Raw genomic sequence first — 13,765 nt, forward strand, 5'->3', positions numbered from 1 at the left:
ATTTTTACAGCATACAATATATGAGACACTTTTCTTCCCACTTCCCACATGCCATCTACTGACATTCTGTTTTTAATTTGGACTTGTTTTTAACACTGGAGCAGCTCACCAATTAAACACATTAGTGCAACTAGTATGTTCAAAACTAAGTACATGTTTCAAAAGGATGTGATGAACAGCTTTCTCATTCTGTTGAAGACATTCATCTATGGTCTTACCAGGTCCTGACAAACTTTAACCTGCCACTCATTCTTGTGTAACTCTAACGTACACAAAAGTTTAGATAGGTTCAACCACAAAATAGCTACCCAGTTTAAAAGTTAAGGAGCGGTTTTTGTGAAATAATGATGGAGTGCAAATTCAACAGGAGCATAGATAAGTAAAGTAAAGTATCTGACTAAGTTGATGGAGTTAAATGCAGTCCCCTTTGTGCCACCATGCTCTGTGCTGCAATGTTTAATCTCTTCACTTTCACTATACATATTCTCAAATATCCTTAAAAGAACACATTTTTATTGCAAATACATCCAAATAAATATATTCAGCCTATAAAGCCTAGGTTATGTAATTAGTTAGCTGCCTAGTTTTAGTGTTTAAATACATAAATAAGTCATAAACATAATAATATTCTTCATATCAGTGAGCTCTCGCCTTATCCCATACAGTTGGTAGATATTAGTTTAGTGATGGGTTGTTGTGTATTTCTGTAGATGCTTAACCTGTGGTATGAGTGATTTATAAGTACAGAGTCTTTCTTAATGTGTGGCCAAAGTTGACAAAGCACCGATCAGGACTGGTCCGGTTGTGGTCATATACAACTCTGTTCACCTCCGTGAGGGTATCCAGAAGGTGAATCCTCCTGCAAAAACAGCAGAGAATCAGGAGACTGAGACCACAGATCCAAACTGATCCAGAGTCAGCTTGGTCATTAGCACAGCTACAGTATTTGAACTGGTTAAAATATATAAAAATATTTAACGTTGTAGAATATTTCACAATGCATATAATTCTGTTTAAATCTTGCATCATGTGTGAAACCAAAAGCTGGCAGTAGTCTGGAAACCTGATAAAACCTGCCAAACTTGTTTCAGTTGTTGCATTAACAAATTTCCTTCTCTCAATCCACCATGAATAAGTGAATACCTCACACAATTACATCACACATTTCGTTAACAGCTTGCCAGGTTTCTTTCATTCTGAGAGCAACCAATGCACCAGAAAGAATTGCTGTCGCTAAGACTTACCTGGGCCTTGACTTCAGAAGTGCCGACCGCAGTGCCCGCAGATACACCGACTGATGCCCGCTCCTCTCCAGCACTCTACTGTCCATGCTGCACACACTCCACAGAACATCCGCCGCAGCCGGTATGGTCATCACCGCGTCCTCCTGCAACTCTCTACTCCGCTGCCACTGCCCATCCGTTTCGTACTGCTCGTCCTCCAGCCGAACGTTATAAATCTGGGTGAAGAATAGCTTGGGTTTCCCCACCAGCTGCTGACAGGCAAACAGTTGCTTTACAAATTCCAGCTGGAGTCCTGGACCCTGTGAGTCTGTGCCATGTACGTGAGTCTCTGAGCCACGGCTAAGAATACAGCAACTGAAGGCGCTGATCGCTTGGAGTTCTTGACTACGTGCAGTCTCCCTCAGAACGGAGCAGATCTCATCCTGACCAAGCCAAGAATGGAGAATCACCTTGAAGCCCAGGGCCTCAAATGTCTGCTTTAGCATCTCTAAGAATCAATGGAATACACCACAAGGTTATTAAAGTAAGTGATTGTCACATGTGATACACAGCAGCACAGCACACGATGCACACGGTGAAATTTGTAAACTGCATTTAACCCATCACCCTGAGTGAGCAGTGGGCAACCGTGACAGGCGCCCAGGGAGCCTGGGCGCTGGGAGCCTTGGCAGATCGGGATTCGAACCGGCAACCTTCTGATTACGGGGTCGCTTCCTTAACCGCTAGGCCACCACTGCCCCAAAATCTACTACAGATGTAGTAATGTGATATTTATATGGATTTATGCATATCCACTGTATGCTCATCATCAGGCAAAGGCTCCACTCTTAACCACTTAAAACTAAGAACTTGTTTCTCTTTAGCCCCACAGCCATGCAATATTAGCAACGATGGCATCCAGAACCTGTCCACTCAACATAGGACACTCACTCACCTCCATCACATCCCACACTGTCTATGATGACACACACACCACAGGGGATGGTCTCCATGCAGTACGCCTCGGACGCCTGGTTAACAGAGACAGCAAATAAATTCTGGTTGTGTGTCTCGGATGAACAAGGCGCTACAGGCTGAATTGTAGGCAGATATCTGCGTCACCTGATGGTGCAGTGCTCCCGTTTCAGACACTGCCATCTTCAACTCTCTAGAGGCTGGGTGAAAAAACATTACATATATATATATATATATATATATATATATATATATATATATATATATATATATATATATATATATATATATATATATATATATATATATATATATATATATATATATAAAAATTAAACACAGATGAAACAGGAAAACAGTAGATCTCTGGAGGAGTGGACAGTTACCTGGGACCAGTTGACTTGTACATGCAACTGGACGTGAAGCACAGGTGCACGGAGGACGCAGTGTCCTGGGTCTCTTTAGTTGAGGAATAAGGACACAAATTAAAAACCAACACATACCAACTCATCTTCTGCCATGACTTGTGCCATACAATATACCAGTGAGTGGGGTTCCGGGCAGTTTCCAGGCGAGCCTGGATTGGAGAGATGAGCATTATTAAACTAAAGGTAACATGAAAAAATGTTAATGCAATTCCGCTGCGCTAAGCAGCCCTTAAAATAAAGAAACCAGCACAGCACCTCCACTCTGAAACTTCTGAATCCTCTTGACAAGATCCTGCCGCTGTATGCTGCGAAAACATTGCACGACGAGGTCCAGGTTTTCACCGGAGACTTCATCCAGCTTCTCTAGTTCGGCCACCAAGTCCAGGAAACTCTGCAGGAAATGGGGAGCTTTCCTTCCTAATTGGCCACACCAACTTGATATGAACTTTTATGGAGCTATGAATAGTAAACCAGAGTAATACTTTATTCTTGCATCAATATTCCCTTACAGTAGCTTCATCCAGCTTTCCGTGGGGGAGTCGGTCGTGCAGGAGGAATATTAATGAACGTAAATCTTCTTTCCCCAGGTCTTCACTCAGATCCACAATGAACACCCTGTTAACACAGAAACAGACATTAAAAGCAATGTGACCTTCACAACAGGAAACCATACGGCACTTTCTGACGTTCAACGTACGAGAAAAATGAGCCACCTGTAGTCAGAAAGGACGCAGCCATGTCTCAGCATCTGTTCCACCTCCTGCTTACTTGTCCCCAGAACTTTCTTAAGTATATCAAAGCGCTTGAGGTGATACACGAGCTCCATCAGCACCTGCGGAGCTTCTCGGCCATGGCTCGCACCAGCATTTTGGCCAAGGGACATCAGGGCCCCACGCAGGTCCTCAACGCAGCCCTGGGTCAGCAGGCCTGAACAAAGGTACGTCATCATCCGGACGTCTTTCTTATCCAGACAGTCGGCCAGTCGATTCACAGTCAGAGACAGCCCGTAATCATCCATCATGCTGTGGGTTCGTCAGCAGTCAGACCGAAGCGAGCCTGTTTCTTCGGGCCATCCTTGCTGTTGACATGTATGTGAAACAGAAGAGCCAATGATGCCAACAGAACTACATCATCACGAACTAATTTTAGAAGCAAAACTGAAAGTATTCAGGATTGGCTTAAATTATCGACCACAGAATGGGGTATAACATGATGACAGAAAGTCCCTGACATTTAGCAATCTATGATATCAGAACAGTAATAGAAAAATAGTAAACAGCAGAGAAACAACAGAGACTCCTGGCCATCATGGGCATTGTATCTAACTGTTAAAAAGGGTGATGTGAGATGTTACTGCTCTCCAGAGTTAAGGTGTAAACTCGGGTCTGATCAGTCTCCTCCTTTACCCTCCGTATGATCAATAATTCCTAAAACCCCACAATTTACGATCATTTTACCCCTTCATTTAATGCTATTTCATAACAGGGTACAGGTCTTGAACCACTGATTTGAAGACCTAACAACACACAAACTACAGATCCCATAATGCAAACTACAGATCCCATAATACAGTGCTTCAGAACGCGATCATTTCTGTAGGTAAACGTTGCATTATACATTAAAATACGCACATAATATGTCTCATTGAAGCAGATTTTCTGAGCAACGTCAGAATGGAAATTGCGTGTGTACAGTAAGCTCTCAAAATACGAACATTTTAAGCTGCTGTTACGATACTTCAACCTCTGGCAACACTGCGTGAGACTGTTCTTTAAACCGGAGCTTATTGGCACAACATACGGTACATAAATGCAATCGTTTGCAAATGCGTCAGTGTGACTTACCAAAATCGTGGTGCCCATCGCGCCATGAACGCAACGAAACGAAAGTAAGTTATCAGTAAGAACCACCACAGGCGTCTTATCTCCGGAATTTTACAGCGGGCTTGCGTCGTCGGGGACTTCCCCTAAATTCCAGGCTGTCTGGAAATGTCCTGTAGGATCATCTCCTGCTTCCATTCCCCAAAAGTCCCTACTGGAATACATGCAAAATGCGGAGAATGTCCACGACGACATGATCTTTCCGCCATTTCCCCTCATTTAGTGCCTCGTGTTGCATTTTAGACTAGATTATACATTAAGAGTAGAGACCCGGGTAATTCCAGATGATCTCACAACCTTAGCCAATCTAGTTTGACCATGTTAATGTATGTCTTCTAGACCAGCATTTATATTAATATTAGTTTATTATAAAAATGCATCACAACGTTCATTTAAATGCATTTTAAGATTTCTAAAAGCACACCCAAATGTCTAACAAGATGCTTTTATATTGTGAGTGGATTTTCTGTGAAAAGTCAAGTAAAGAAGTCAAGTACAAACGATCAAGATGCCGCTTTTGCAGCCTTTCATGGGTAAATGCTGAACGATATGGAAGGCCAAATGGGCCACAATTCGCCTGCATTTAACGCGCGTTAACGCCAGGTCTGTGCACGTGCATATGGCAAGTTACCGCCGAAAAAAACGTAATAAAGTAACATCAACAACATAGTTTTTTACGCCGCTTAGTGGTAAAACGGTGTCCATTTGCAAATGCTGAAAACAACAACAACAACAACATTTATTTCTTATATAGCCCATAATCACATACAGTATGTCTCAATGGGCTTTGACAGGCCCTACAGTTGACACCCCCACACTTGACCCTTCTGCACACAAGGAAAAACTCTAGGGGAGAGAAAAAAAGAAAGGAAGAAACCTTGGGAAGGAGTGATACAGAGAGGGACCCCCTTCCAGAGTAGAGTGAGCCTGCAAGTAGTGTCAGTGCAGGGTTTGTGATTGTCCAATATGAGAGAAAAAAAAAAGTCCTACAGTTGTAGGGTTGGAGAAGTCCAGAGTGTAGTCCGTTGTCATGGTGTACATTACATGTCCATTATGATGCTACTGGTCCATTTGAAATCCCTGAAGCTTTAGTTGTTATGGTGGTGGTGGCTGTGGAGATCCTCTAGTTCGTTTCATGCTGGGTCATCATTTAGCAGTTGTCAGGAACCAGGATTTATCTGCTGGTCTCTTCACTGGAGTCTGCCAGTAGTCTGTTTTCTCCAAGACATTAAATCAAGCACACAAACAGAAGCAGCAGCAGGAGGTGGCATTATACAACTGATATATATGTGGTAATAGTGGTATATTGGTGCTACAGTGAAAGTGAAGTGATTGTCACTTGTGATACACAGCAGCACAGCACATGGTGCACACAATGAAATTTGTCCTCTGCGTTTAACCCATCACCCTTAATGAGCAGTGGGCAGCCATGACAAAATTAAATTAAATTGTGAAGTGATTGTCACATGTGATACACAGCAGCACAGCACACGGTGCACACAGTGAAATTTGTCCTCTGCATTTAACCCATCACCCTTAGTGAGCAGTGGGCAGCCATGACCAGCGCCCGGGGAGCAGTGTGTGGGGACGGTGCTTTGCTCAGTGGCACCTCAGTGGCACCTTGGCGGCTCGGGATTCGAACCGGCAACCTTCTGATTACGGGGTCGCTTCCTTAACCGCTAGGCCACCCCTGCCCCAAGCGCCCGGTGAGCAGTGTGTGGGGACGGGGCTTTGCTCAGTGGCACCATGGCAGATCAGGATTCGAACCGGCAACCTTCTGATTACGGGGCTGCTTACTTAACTGCTAGGGATTTTAACAGAAGGCCAGAGAAACTGTGTTTTCAGTTTAGATTTAAACACTGAGAGTCCCAGACACTGACTGGCAAGCCGTTCCACAACTGCAGAGCTCTATATGAGAAGGATATTCTCGCAGCTGTGACCTGCTGTACTTTGGGTACCAGTAGTGACCCCGCACCTTGATCGCTGGGGGTGTGGCAGGTCATAAATAACTAAAAGTTCACTCAGGTATTGTGAGGTGAAACCATTTAGGGCTTTATAGGTCAAAAGTAGGATTTTGTAGTCAATTCTAAATTTGATGGGTAACCAGTGCAGTGATTGTAAGACTGGGGTAATGTGGTCAGATTTCCTAGTTCTAGTTAGAACTCTGGCTTCAGCATTCTGTACTAGCTGGAGTTACTCATGCACCTAATAGAGCATCCAGACAGTAATGCGTTGCAGTAAGCTAACCTTGATGAAATAAATACAGGGACCAACTTTTCTGCATCGTGCATTGAAATTATATTTCTAATTTTTGCAATATTTCTTAGGTGAAAGAATCCTATCCTAGAGACATCATCTACATGCAAATCGAATGAGAGACCTCCATCAATGAGGACACTTTAGGTTCTTTAACTCTGTACTTGGTGAGATAGAAAGGCTATCCAGAGTTATGCTTATGTCTGGCTGCTTGAGATCCAATTACTAGAGCTTCCGTCTTATCAGGGTTTAACAGAAGAAAGTTGGTGAGCATCCACTGTCTAATGTCCTTCAGACAATTCTCTATTCTGTTCAGCTGCTGCCTCTCATCTGGCATTGCTGACAGATACAACTGTGTGTCATCGGCATAGCAATCAAATCTAATACCATGTTTGCGGATGACGTCACCTAAAGGTAACATGTATAGGAAAAATAGTAACGGACCTAGGACAGAACCTTGTGGAATACCACACTCTACTCTACTATGTGAAGACGAATCACCATTGGTGTCCACAAACTTATCGGTCAGATATGATCTGAACCATACAAGGGCTGTTCCTTAATCCTAAACGCAGTGGATTATGTCATTTTCTTGTATTATAATGATCTTATGCTTGTAAGTGCTAAAACGATAAGCCATGATATTGACTGTAATATGTAACTGTAATATTGCAGTACTACACCAGCCGGATCAGCATAGGAGATGCTGGTGCTATGCTGGACTGGTGTGATCGATCTGACGTTACTGATTGGGTTACTGATTGGGTCCTGACAGTTCAAATTTATTGGTTGAGAAGCGCACAGGGCAGAGATCGTTATAATACAAGAAAACAGCATAATGCACAACGGCATAAAAAATGCCATTGAGGGCATGTTCAGATCACTGTTTTTTTTTTTACAGTGTTTTACCAGCATAAAAAAACGCCATTGTGAATGTTTGAACGCGTTTTTTACGGCGTTTACTTGCAACATTACGTTATTTTTAAGATCGCATTGTGAAAGCGCTGTTTATTGGCTTGCCATATGTGCTCAACACAACCACAAGTAACATATGCTTTTTTTCTGACTTTACGTTATCATGTTGACCGTGATGACTGTGCTGTATATTAAATGCATTTGTGTCTATGAAAACATATATAAAAAGTCTTAATAAATAAACGTACCAAAAAGCACACTTCTTCTGCCAACTATATGTAGTTATAATATATATGTTTGCTTCTGTTACAGCTGTATTGTGATTATTGTTATTCAGCCATAGAAATGTACAGTACAACAGCATCTCCTAGTATCTATGTATGTTAACATTTTATTGTATGCTGTAGAAAATTATTGTGAAGTATTCGCAGTCATGGAGTGTATCATTTCAAGTTAAGTTCTAGTTTCCACATCTGCCTGTACTGTTTTCTTTTTAGGATGGAGTGGCCACTCGCAATATGGCGGACATGCCAACATATGGTGTCTATTTAGCTTCTAGTAATTCTGAGTCTGTGGTAACATTCACCACATACATTTTTATCTCACCTTGTGAAAAGCCTGTCAGGGCACCATTCTTCAAATTACTATAGCATTTTTTGTCAGAAGAGCAGACACACACCTACAAGATACTGCACTTGCCAGTAAAAAGAGTACAAAACATGCACATAAATCACACCAGAGTTTTGCAAGAGTGTTTTGAGGGAGTCAAACAGAGGAAACCTGCTCTGCCTCTTCTGCCCTCCTCCCCTGCAGGCTCTCCGACAGTGTGTCCGAGTCCAGCAGCTCCACCACGCTGTAGGGTGCACAGTCCTCCAGGCCCATCTTCCCACAAGCCCAACCGCAGAAGCCCTTCTCCAGATCGCACACTGCCAGCCACCATTCGGCAAAAACCCACGAGAGCTGGGTTACCGCAGCATACACGCCCATAGCAAAGGACATGCTGACGATCAACATGGGGTAAGCCAGGATGAGTACAGGACACACGGTGATCTTGTGCAGGAACGTCCTCTCCTCATTATACACCAAGAACACATTGTACCAGGTGAGCGTTCCATAGTAGAAGAAGGTGATGAAGGACAGGAGGAAGACTACAGGCACACAGGAGAGACTCCACAGCATCACATGGGGACCTTGACCAAAACCGAGTTCACAGGATGCCCTGGTGCCAGGGGCCAGCTCACACTCTGCATTCAGGCGCTCTTTGGAACGGGCCAGATCTCTCAACTCTTTGTCTGTAAGGGCGACGTGGATGTCCACCACTTGGCCTTTCCTCTTCCCTCGAGTGATGGTGCCCGTCAGCGTTACGTAGCGACTGTCGGGTGGTGCACTCCAGCTCTCTGAGGGCATCAAACAGAAGGCAGAAAAGCTCATCAAGGGTGTTTGTAGCCTAGAAGACCACAACGTCACAGGTTCAAACCCCACCTTCTACAATTATGTCCCTGAGCAGGACACTTAACCCTCTCCAGGGGGAACTGTCCCTATAACTACTGATGGTGGAAAGCACAAAGTGAAAGTGAAGTGATTGTCATTGTGAAACACTGCAGCACAGCACACAGTGACACAATGAAATGTGTCCTCTGCTTTTAACAGTCACCCTTGGTGAGCAGTGGGCAGCCATGACAAGCCCCCAGGGAGCAGTGTGTGGGGGAGCAGTGTGTGGGGACGGTGCTTTGCTCAGTGGCACCTCGGTGGCACCTTGGCGGATCGGGATTCGAACCGGACACCTTCTGCTTACGGGGCTAAGGCCACCACTGCCCTTAAAATGGTTTTCTATGAAGCTGGACTTCTGCTAACAGGATGCTCAAAGAGGTTCGTGAGATAAAACGTTAATTTAGATAAGAAACACACATACACACCTTCCCCTTCAGAGCTCCCGTGGGTCTTCCCCTCCCCTGTGGAGCCACCCTCCACCCCATCGTCCCCCTGGTCTTCAACCTCAGAGCGGTACACAATGACGGACTCCATCTGTGGCACCTTCTTTTTCCTCTTCCTCTGGGTCGCTGTGCCTTCCTCCTCCTCCTCCTGCTCCTCCGACCTTCGCCTGGGTGGAGGATCCTGCTCCCTCCTACCCCCCTCCTGTTCCATGGTGACAGCGGTGTCACCAGCTCACTTTCCCCCCCCTTTTGAATGCATGAATGCAAGCCACGTCTTCTGGTGAAAAGGGGCCAAACCGCCCATCCTGGTGCAAAGAGAGATGAAAAGTGCCTGTTTCAATGCAGCACGACATTGCTTATAAAATAAAATAAAACTTTAAATAAAAAAAACTCATTACCGAGGAACCTTCTAATGCGTTTGGGTCGTACTCGCGTAATATGGAGATATGATTTCAATAGCTGCACCGTGTATCCGTTTTATTGACGATAAAAAAAAAAGCACGACAGCACGGCACACGTTATTAACCGAGAAATCGATAATCGACGGAATACAACGAGGACCGAAGCGCGCACGTTTACCTTGTGGGCGGAACCGAACCGATCTTTTTAACGCGACTCGTTTTCCCACGTGCGTGCCGAGGCTCGCCTCGCCGAACAAAGCTGCTCGTTCCCCGCCCCGATCCCCGCCGATCCCCGCTCACGGTCCGCTGCCGCTACCGTCGCCGCCGGCTTCTCCTCCTCTGCCTGGTAACCGGAGAGCCATTCACACACCCCGGAACACGTCACCAGGCAATTTAATTAAAGATAAAAAAAGTGGAATTCACATCACAGCGAATTTTTTTTAAATAATTTTATTTGAAATGATTATAATACATTCAATTGCACATTATTTCAGTTCTAAACACTTAAACAAAATACACACACAAAAAAAAAAAAAATCACAAATGTCATTTTAAGGCCACGATTCATGTTGTTTGGGTCCAGCGTTAGATCACAGTTTGGATTTCGGACCCACGACCTCTCGCATGGTGTCCGTGTTTTCTCCCTCCGGGGCAGGTGGCCAGGATGCGTGGTCTAGTCGGATTTAACAAAGGAAACTGGTCAATTCTGAGTCACACCAGTTTAAATTGCAACATATTAAGCATGCAAATGTTATGCTTAAAATGAGCAGCATCGTTTTGTGGGGCCTTTTGTAAAGTGCAGCATTTCTTCAAGTCTGCTAGAACGTGCGCTTCATTTAATTGCTGGAAAAATGCTGGTGTCGTTTGAAAACGATAAAGCACTACCTGGTATCTCCCACACGGAATGGTAGAGGCTCTGCCCGGCATCTACCTTCAGGGTTGCTCCAGAGATGTAGGAAGCAGCAGGGGACAAGAGGAAACACACTGCTGGGGAAACCTGAAGACGCACATACCAAAAAAAAAAAAAAAAAAAAAAACGAAACACCAGAACGTTTGATTCATCCCTAGACTGGTGGGAATGAAGGGCAGGTCCTTGAAACCACTCACCTCTTCTGGCACACCCAGTCTTTTGGCAGGGCTGAATGGCACAGACATCTTGAACAATGTTGGGCCAAGTTCTTTGTAGTTGGCCACTGCGGTTTTGGAAATAATAGTTCCCTGCGTTTGGGACGAGATTCCGTTCACTGACTAGTTCTCAGTCTGAGCGCTTCTAACAGTGATTCAGCTAGATCAGCCATAAAGCCTTACCGGGGCAATGGAGTTGATTCGGACGCCACTGGCAGCCCATTCTATGGCCAGGCTCTTAGTCAGGTTGTCCACCGCAGCCCTGGCTGCTCCAGTGTGTCTAAAATTTAAACTACAGTCAGCTCCTGCACAATAAAACAGCGGATGTCTCGTCAACCCTGCAGTAAATCCAGATTTCTATTCTCTGCCAGCTTCAAAACAAAACTAGACAAGTTGCAGTTGGCAGTTCCAGAGAGTCAGGAACCAGCGTGATGCTGCATTTGTGCTGCTTACTTACGCCATGCCGGGAAAACCTTTCCACATGTCAGCAATGATGTTCACAATGACACCACCATGTTCCTTCATCCAAGCACCATATACTGCAAAAGACAGTTCAGGGTTACTTCCTGATACACGAAATATCACTCACAGAATGACTTGTTCTAGAAACTTTTTTTAATAATTTCTTAATAATTTTTAATCATTTTTTAATCAACCTCTGTTTTTTGCTGCTATTACCTTCTGCTTCTATCCACTTTCTGCCATGACAAGTGCAATTTCTCACTTGTGGGACTAATAAAGGTTGATCTTATCTTATCTTATGAATACATTAGGTTTTAGCAGAAAAACAGAAAAGCAACCTCTTCAGAACATTCACTAGGAACGTGCAACAGGCATAATCACTAATTATTATCAGCATTATCTGACAATTATACCACACAAAACACCTCTTTTGAATAAAACAGTGCGAGTACCACACGGTTAATTTTTTAAAAAGTTGGAAAAACTTAATAATGTAAGGCAACTGGTTGCGGATCTTTTTCAAGTTCTCTCAAATTCATGCCTGTGCAACAACTACATAGGCGTGAAGTTGAGGGAAATGAGAAAAAGAAATCGGTTGCCTTACATTACATTTTTTTACATTTTCCCCAGTGCACACACCTTCCTTGCAGCAGAGGAATGTTCCAGTGAGGTTGGTGTCAATCACAGCATTCCAGCCTTTGGAGGTCATGTTATCCACGGGACTGGAAAACTGGCCTCCCCCATTATTAACAAGGAAGTCAATCTGGCCGTGCAGCTTGAGCGTGGAAGCCACAAGTCTTTTAACCTGGAAAAAGCACACCAGCCTGAAGGATATTTCTCTCCTGCTCAACACCATTTGCACACAGGTTTTGTTTAGACCAGAGTCTAAATGAAACCTGCATTAGTTTGGGTTGAGTTGCTCACCTATATGTCCCAGCCCCAATTACTACCATGTAATTGAGCAAGACCCTGAGCAAGACACTTGACCCTGAGTGTCTCCAGGAGTGGACTGTCCTTGTAACTACTGATTATACATTACATTTACATTTACAGCATTTATCAGACGCCCTTATCCAGAGTGACTTACAAGGTAGGTACAGGGACAGTTTCCCTGGAGCAACTATAGGGTTAAGTGTCTTCCTCAGGGACACAATGGTAGTAAGTGGGATTCGAACCCGGGTCTTCTGGTTCACAGGCGAGTGTGAACCAGAAGTTACCCACTAGGCTACTACCACCCTCATTATAAGTCGCTCTGGATAAGGGCGTCTGGTAAATGCCGTTCATGTAAATTATTGTACATGCACAGACACTGGCTGCAGGTTGGAAGGATCATTGACACTCACAGCATCATTTTCATCATTATAACTCTGTCTCTGTGCACAGACAGCAGTGTACCTCGTCCTCGTTACGGATGTTGCATGGGATGGGGGTGACTCTGGCTGCGCTGGAGGATGGGATTCTCTGAGACAGCTCCTCTGCAGCGGATTCCAGGCGCTCCCGCTTGCGGGACGATATGACCACACTGCAGCCTGGATGAAGGAGAGGAACAGCAGTGGATAGGCATAACTGTCACCTTTACCCCACTGCGCGTTACATGTCTTGCTGGGTTAAAGTTCATTCGGACGACTTGCCAATTAAACCGGTGCTTTTCCTGATAAAAAGAAGCCAGTGCTCACGTACCTAGCTCAAGTAATTCAGACGTGATCGCTTTTCCGATGCCGGTCCCTCCTCCTGTCACGATGGCAACTTTGTTATTGAACAGCCCCGCTTTAAACACGCTGGTGGCCGCCATGTTTCACGGGGGTGTCACGTGACACCGCAGCAGCCCACGTGCTTCAAACGGACCTGTCAAATTATACTTCCGCGTTCCTCCCATTGCACTGACGCGTCCAAACGCGTATTCCCTGAAAGCTGTACAATTTTTGTACTACTTTTAACTTCTTACAGGATAATGCTTAGAAAGAATATACTAATAAATATATTGCTCGTTTGAAAAAAAAAAAACCGTCGACAGGGAGAGATTCTATTCACTTAACGTCTGTGTTTATACAAGTTATGATCAGAATGGACACCTAATTGCTGTTTATTTTATTCACCACTCTGTGTTCCTGCTGATCCAGTGTATGTTTGTGTGCAGTCTGCTGCAGTTTGTTCACGTTCCACTCA

The 13,765-nt window shown here is 44.4% G+C and overlaps 3 protein-coding genes across 4 annotated transcripts; all 3 read right to left on the reverse strand.

Moving 5' to 3' along the window:
- Positions 1–493: 493 nt before the first annotated feature.
- Positions 494–4,817, reverse strand: cflara (CASP8 and FADD-like apoptosis regulator a). Its single transcript, XM_028980558.1, has 10 exons — positions 4,471–4,817; positions 3,340–3,704; positions 3,136–3,241; positions 2,882–3,017; positions 2,741–2,775; positions 2,585–2,657; positions 2,346–2,398; positions 2,179–2,254; positions 1,245–1,731; positions 494–859 (listed from the first exon to the last, which is right to left on the reverse strand). Exons 2-10 carry the CDS (start codon positions 3,645–3,647, stop codon positions 736–738), a joined length of 1,398 nt encoding a protein of 465 aa, XP_028836391.1. The 5' UTR covers positions 3,648–3,704; positions 4,471–4,817; the 3' UTR covers positions 494–735.
- Positions 4,818–7,203: 2,386 nt separating this feature from the next.
- Positions 7,204–10,278, reverse strand: LOC114790898 (transmembrane protein 169-like). 2 transcript variants are annotated; one of them, XM_028981321.1, is made up of 3 exons: positions 10,191–10,278; positions 9,594–9,916; positions 7,204–9,074 (listed from the first exon to the last, which is right to left on the reverse strand). In XM_028981321.1, the coding sequence occupies exons 2-3, from the start codon at positions 9,820–9,822 to the stop codon at positions 8,443–8,445; spliced, it is 861 nt and encodes a 286-aa protein (XP_028837154.1). In that variant the 5' UTR covers positions 9,823–9,916; positions 10,191–10,278; the 3' UTR covers positions 7,204–8,442. The 2 variants fall into 2 exon arrangements, with proteins under 2 accessions (XP_028837154.1, XP_028837156.1); XM_028981323.1 differs by having other exon boundaries at positions 10,010–10,265.
- Positions 10,279–10,525: 247 nt separating this feature from the next.
- On the reverse strand, positions 10,526–13,426 carry pecr (peroxisomal trans-2-enoyl-CoA reductase). Its single transcript, XM_028981271.1, has 8 exons — positions 13,280–13,426; positions 12,995–13,128; positions 12,239–12,404; positions 11,595–11,676; positions 11,321–11,417; positions 11,120–11,230; positions 10,898–11,009; positions 10,526–10,685 (listed from the first exon to the last, which is right to left on the reverse strand). The coding sequence occupies exons 1-8, from the start codon at positions 13,389–13,391 to the stop codon at positions 10,603–10,605; spliced, it is 897 nt and encodes a 298-aa protein (XP_028837104.1). The 5' UTR covers positions 13,392–13,426; the 3' UTR covers positions 10,526–10,602.
- Positions 13,427–13,765: the final 339 nt, after the last annotated feature.

The sequence above is a fragment of the Denticeps clupeoides genome, chromosome 5 (genome assembly GCF_900700375.1).
Source record: "Denticeps clupeoides chromosome 5, fDenClu1.1, whole genome shotgun sequence".
NCBI classification, from domain to species: Eukaryota; Metazoa; Chordata; class Actinopteri; order Clupeiformes; family Denticipitidae; genus Denticeps; species Denticeps clupeoides.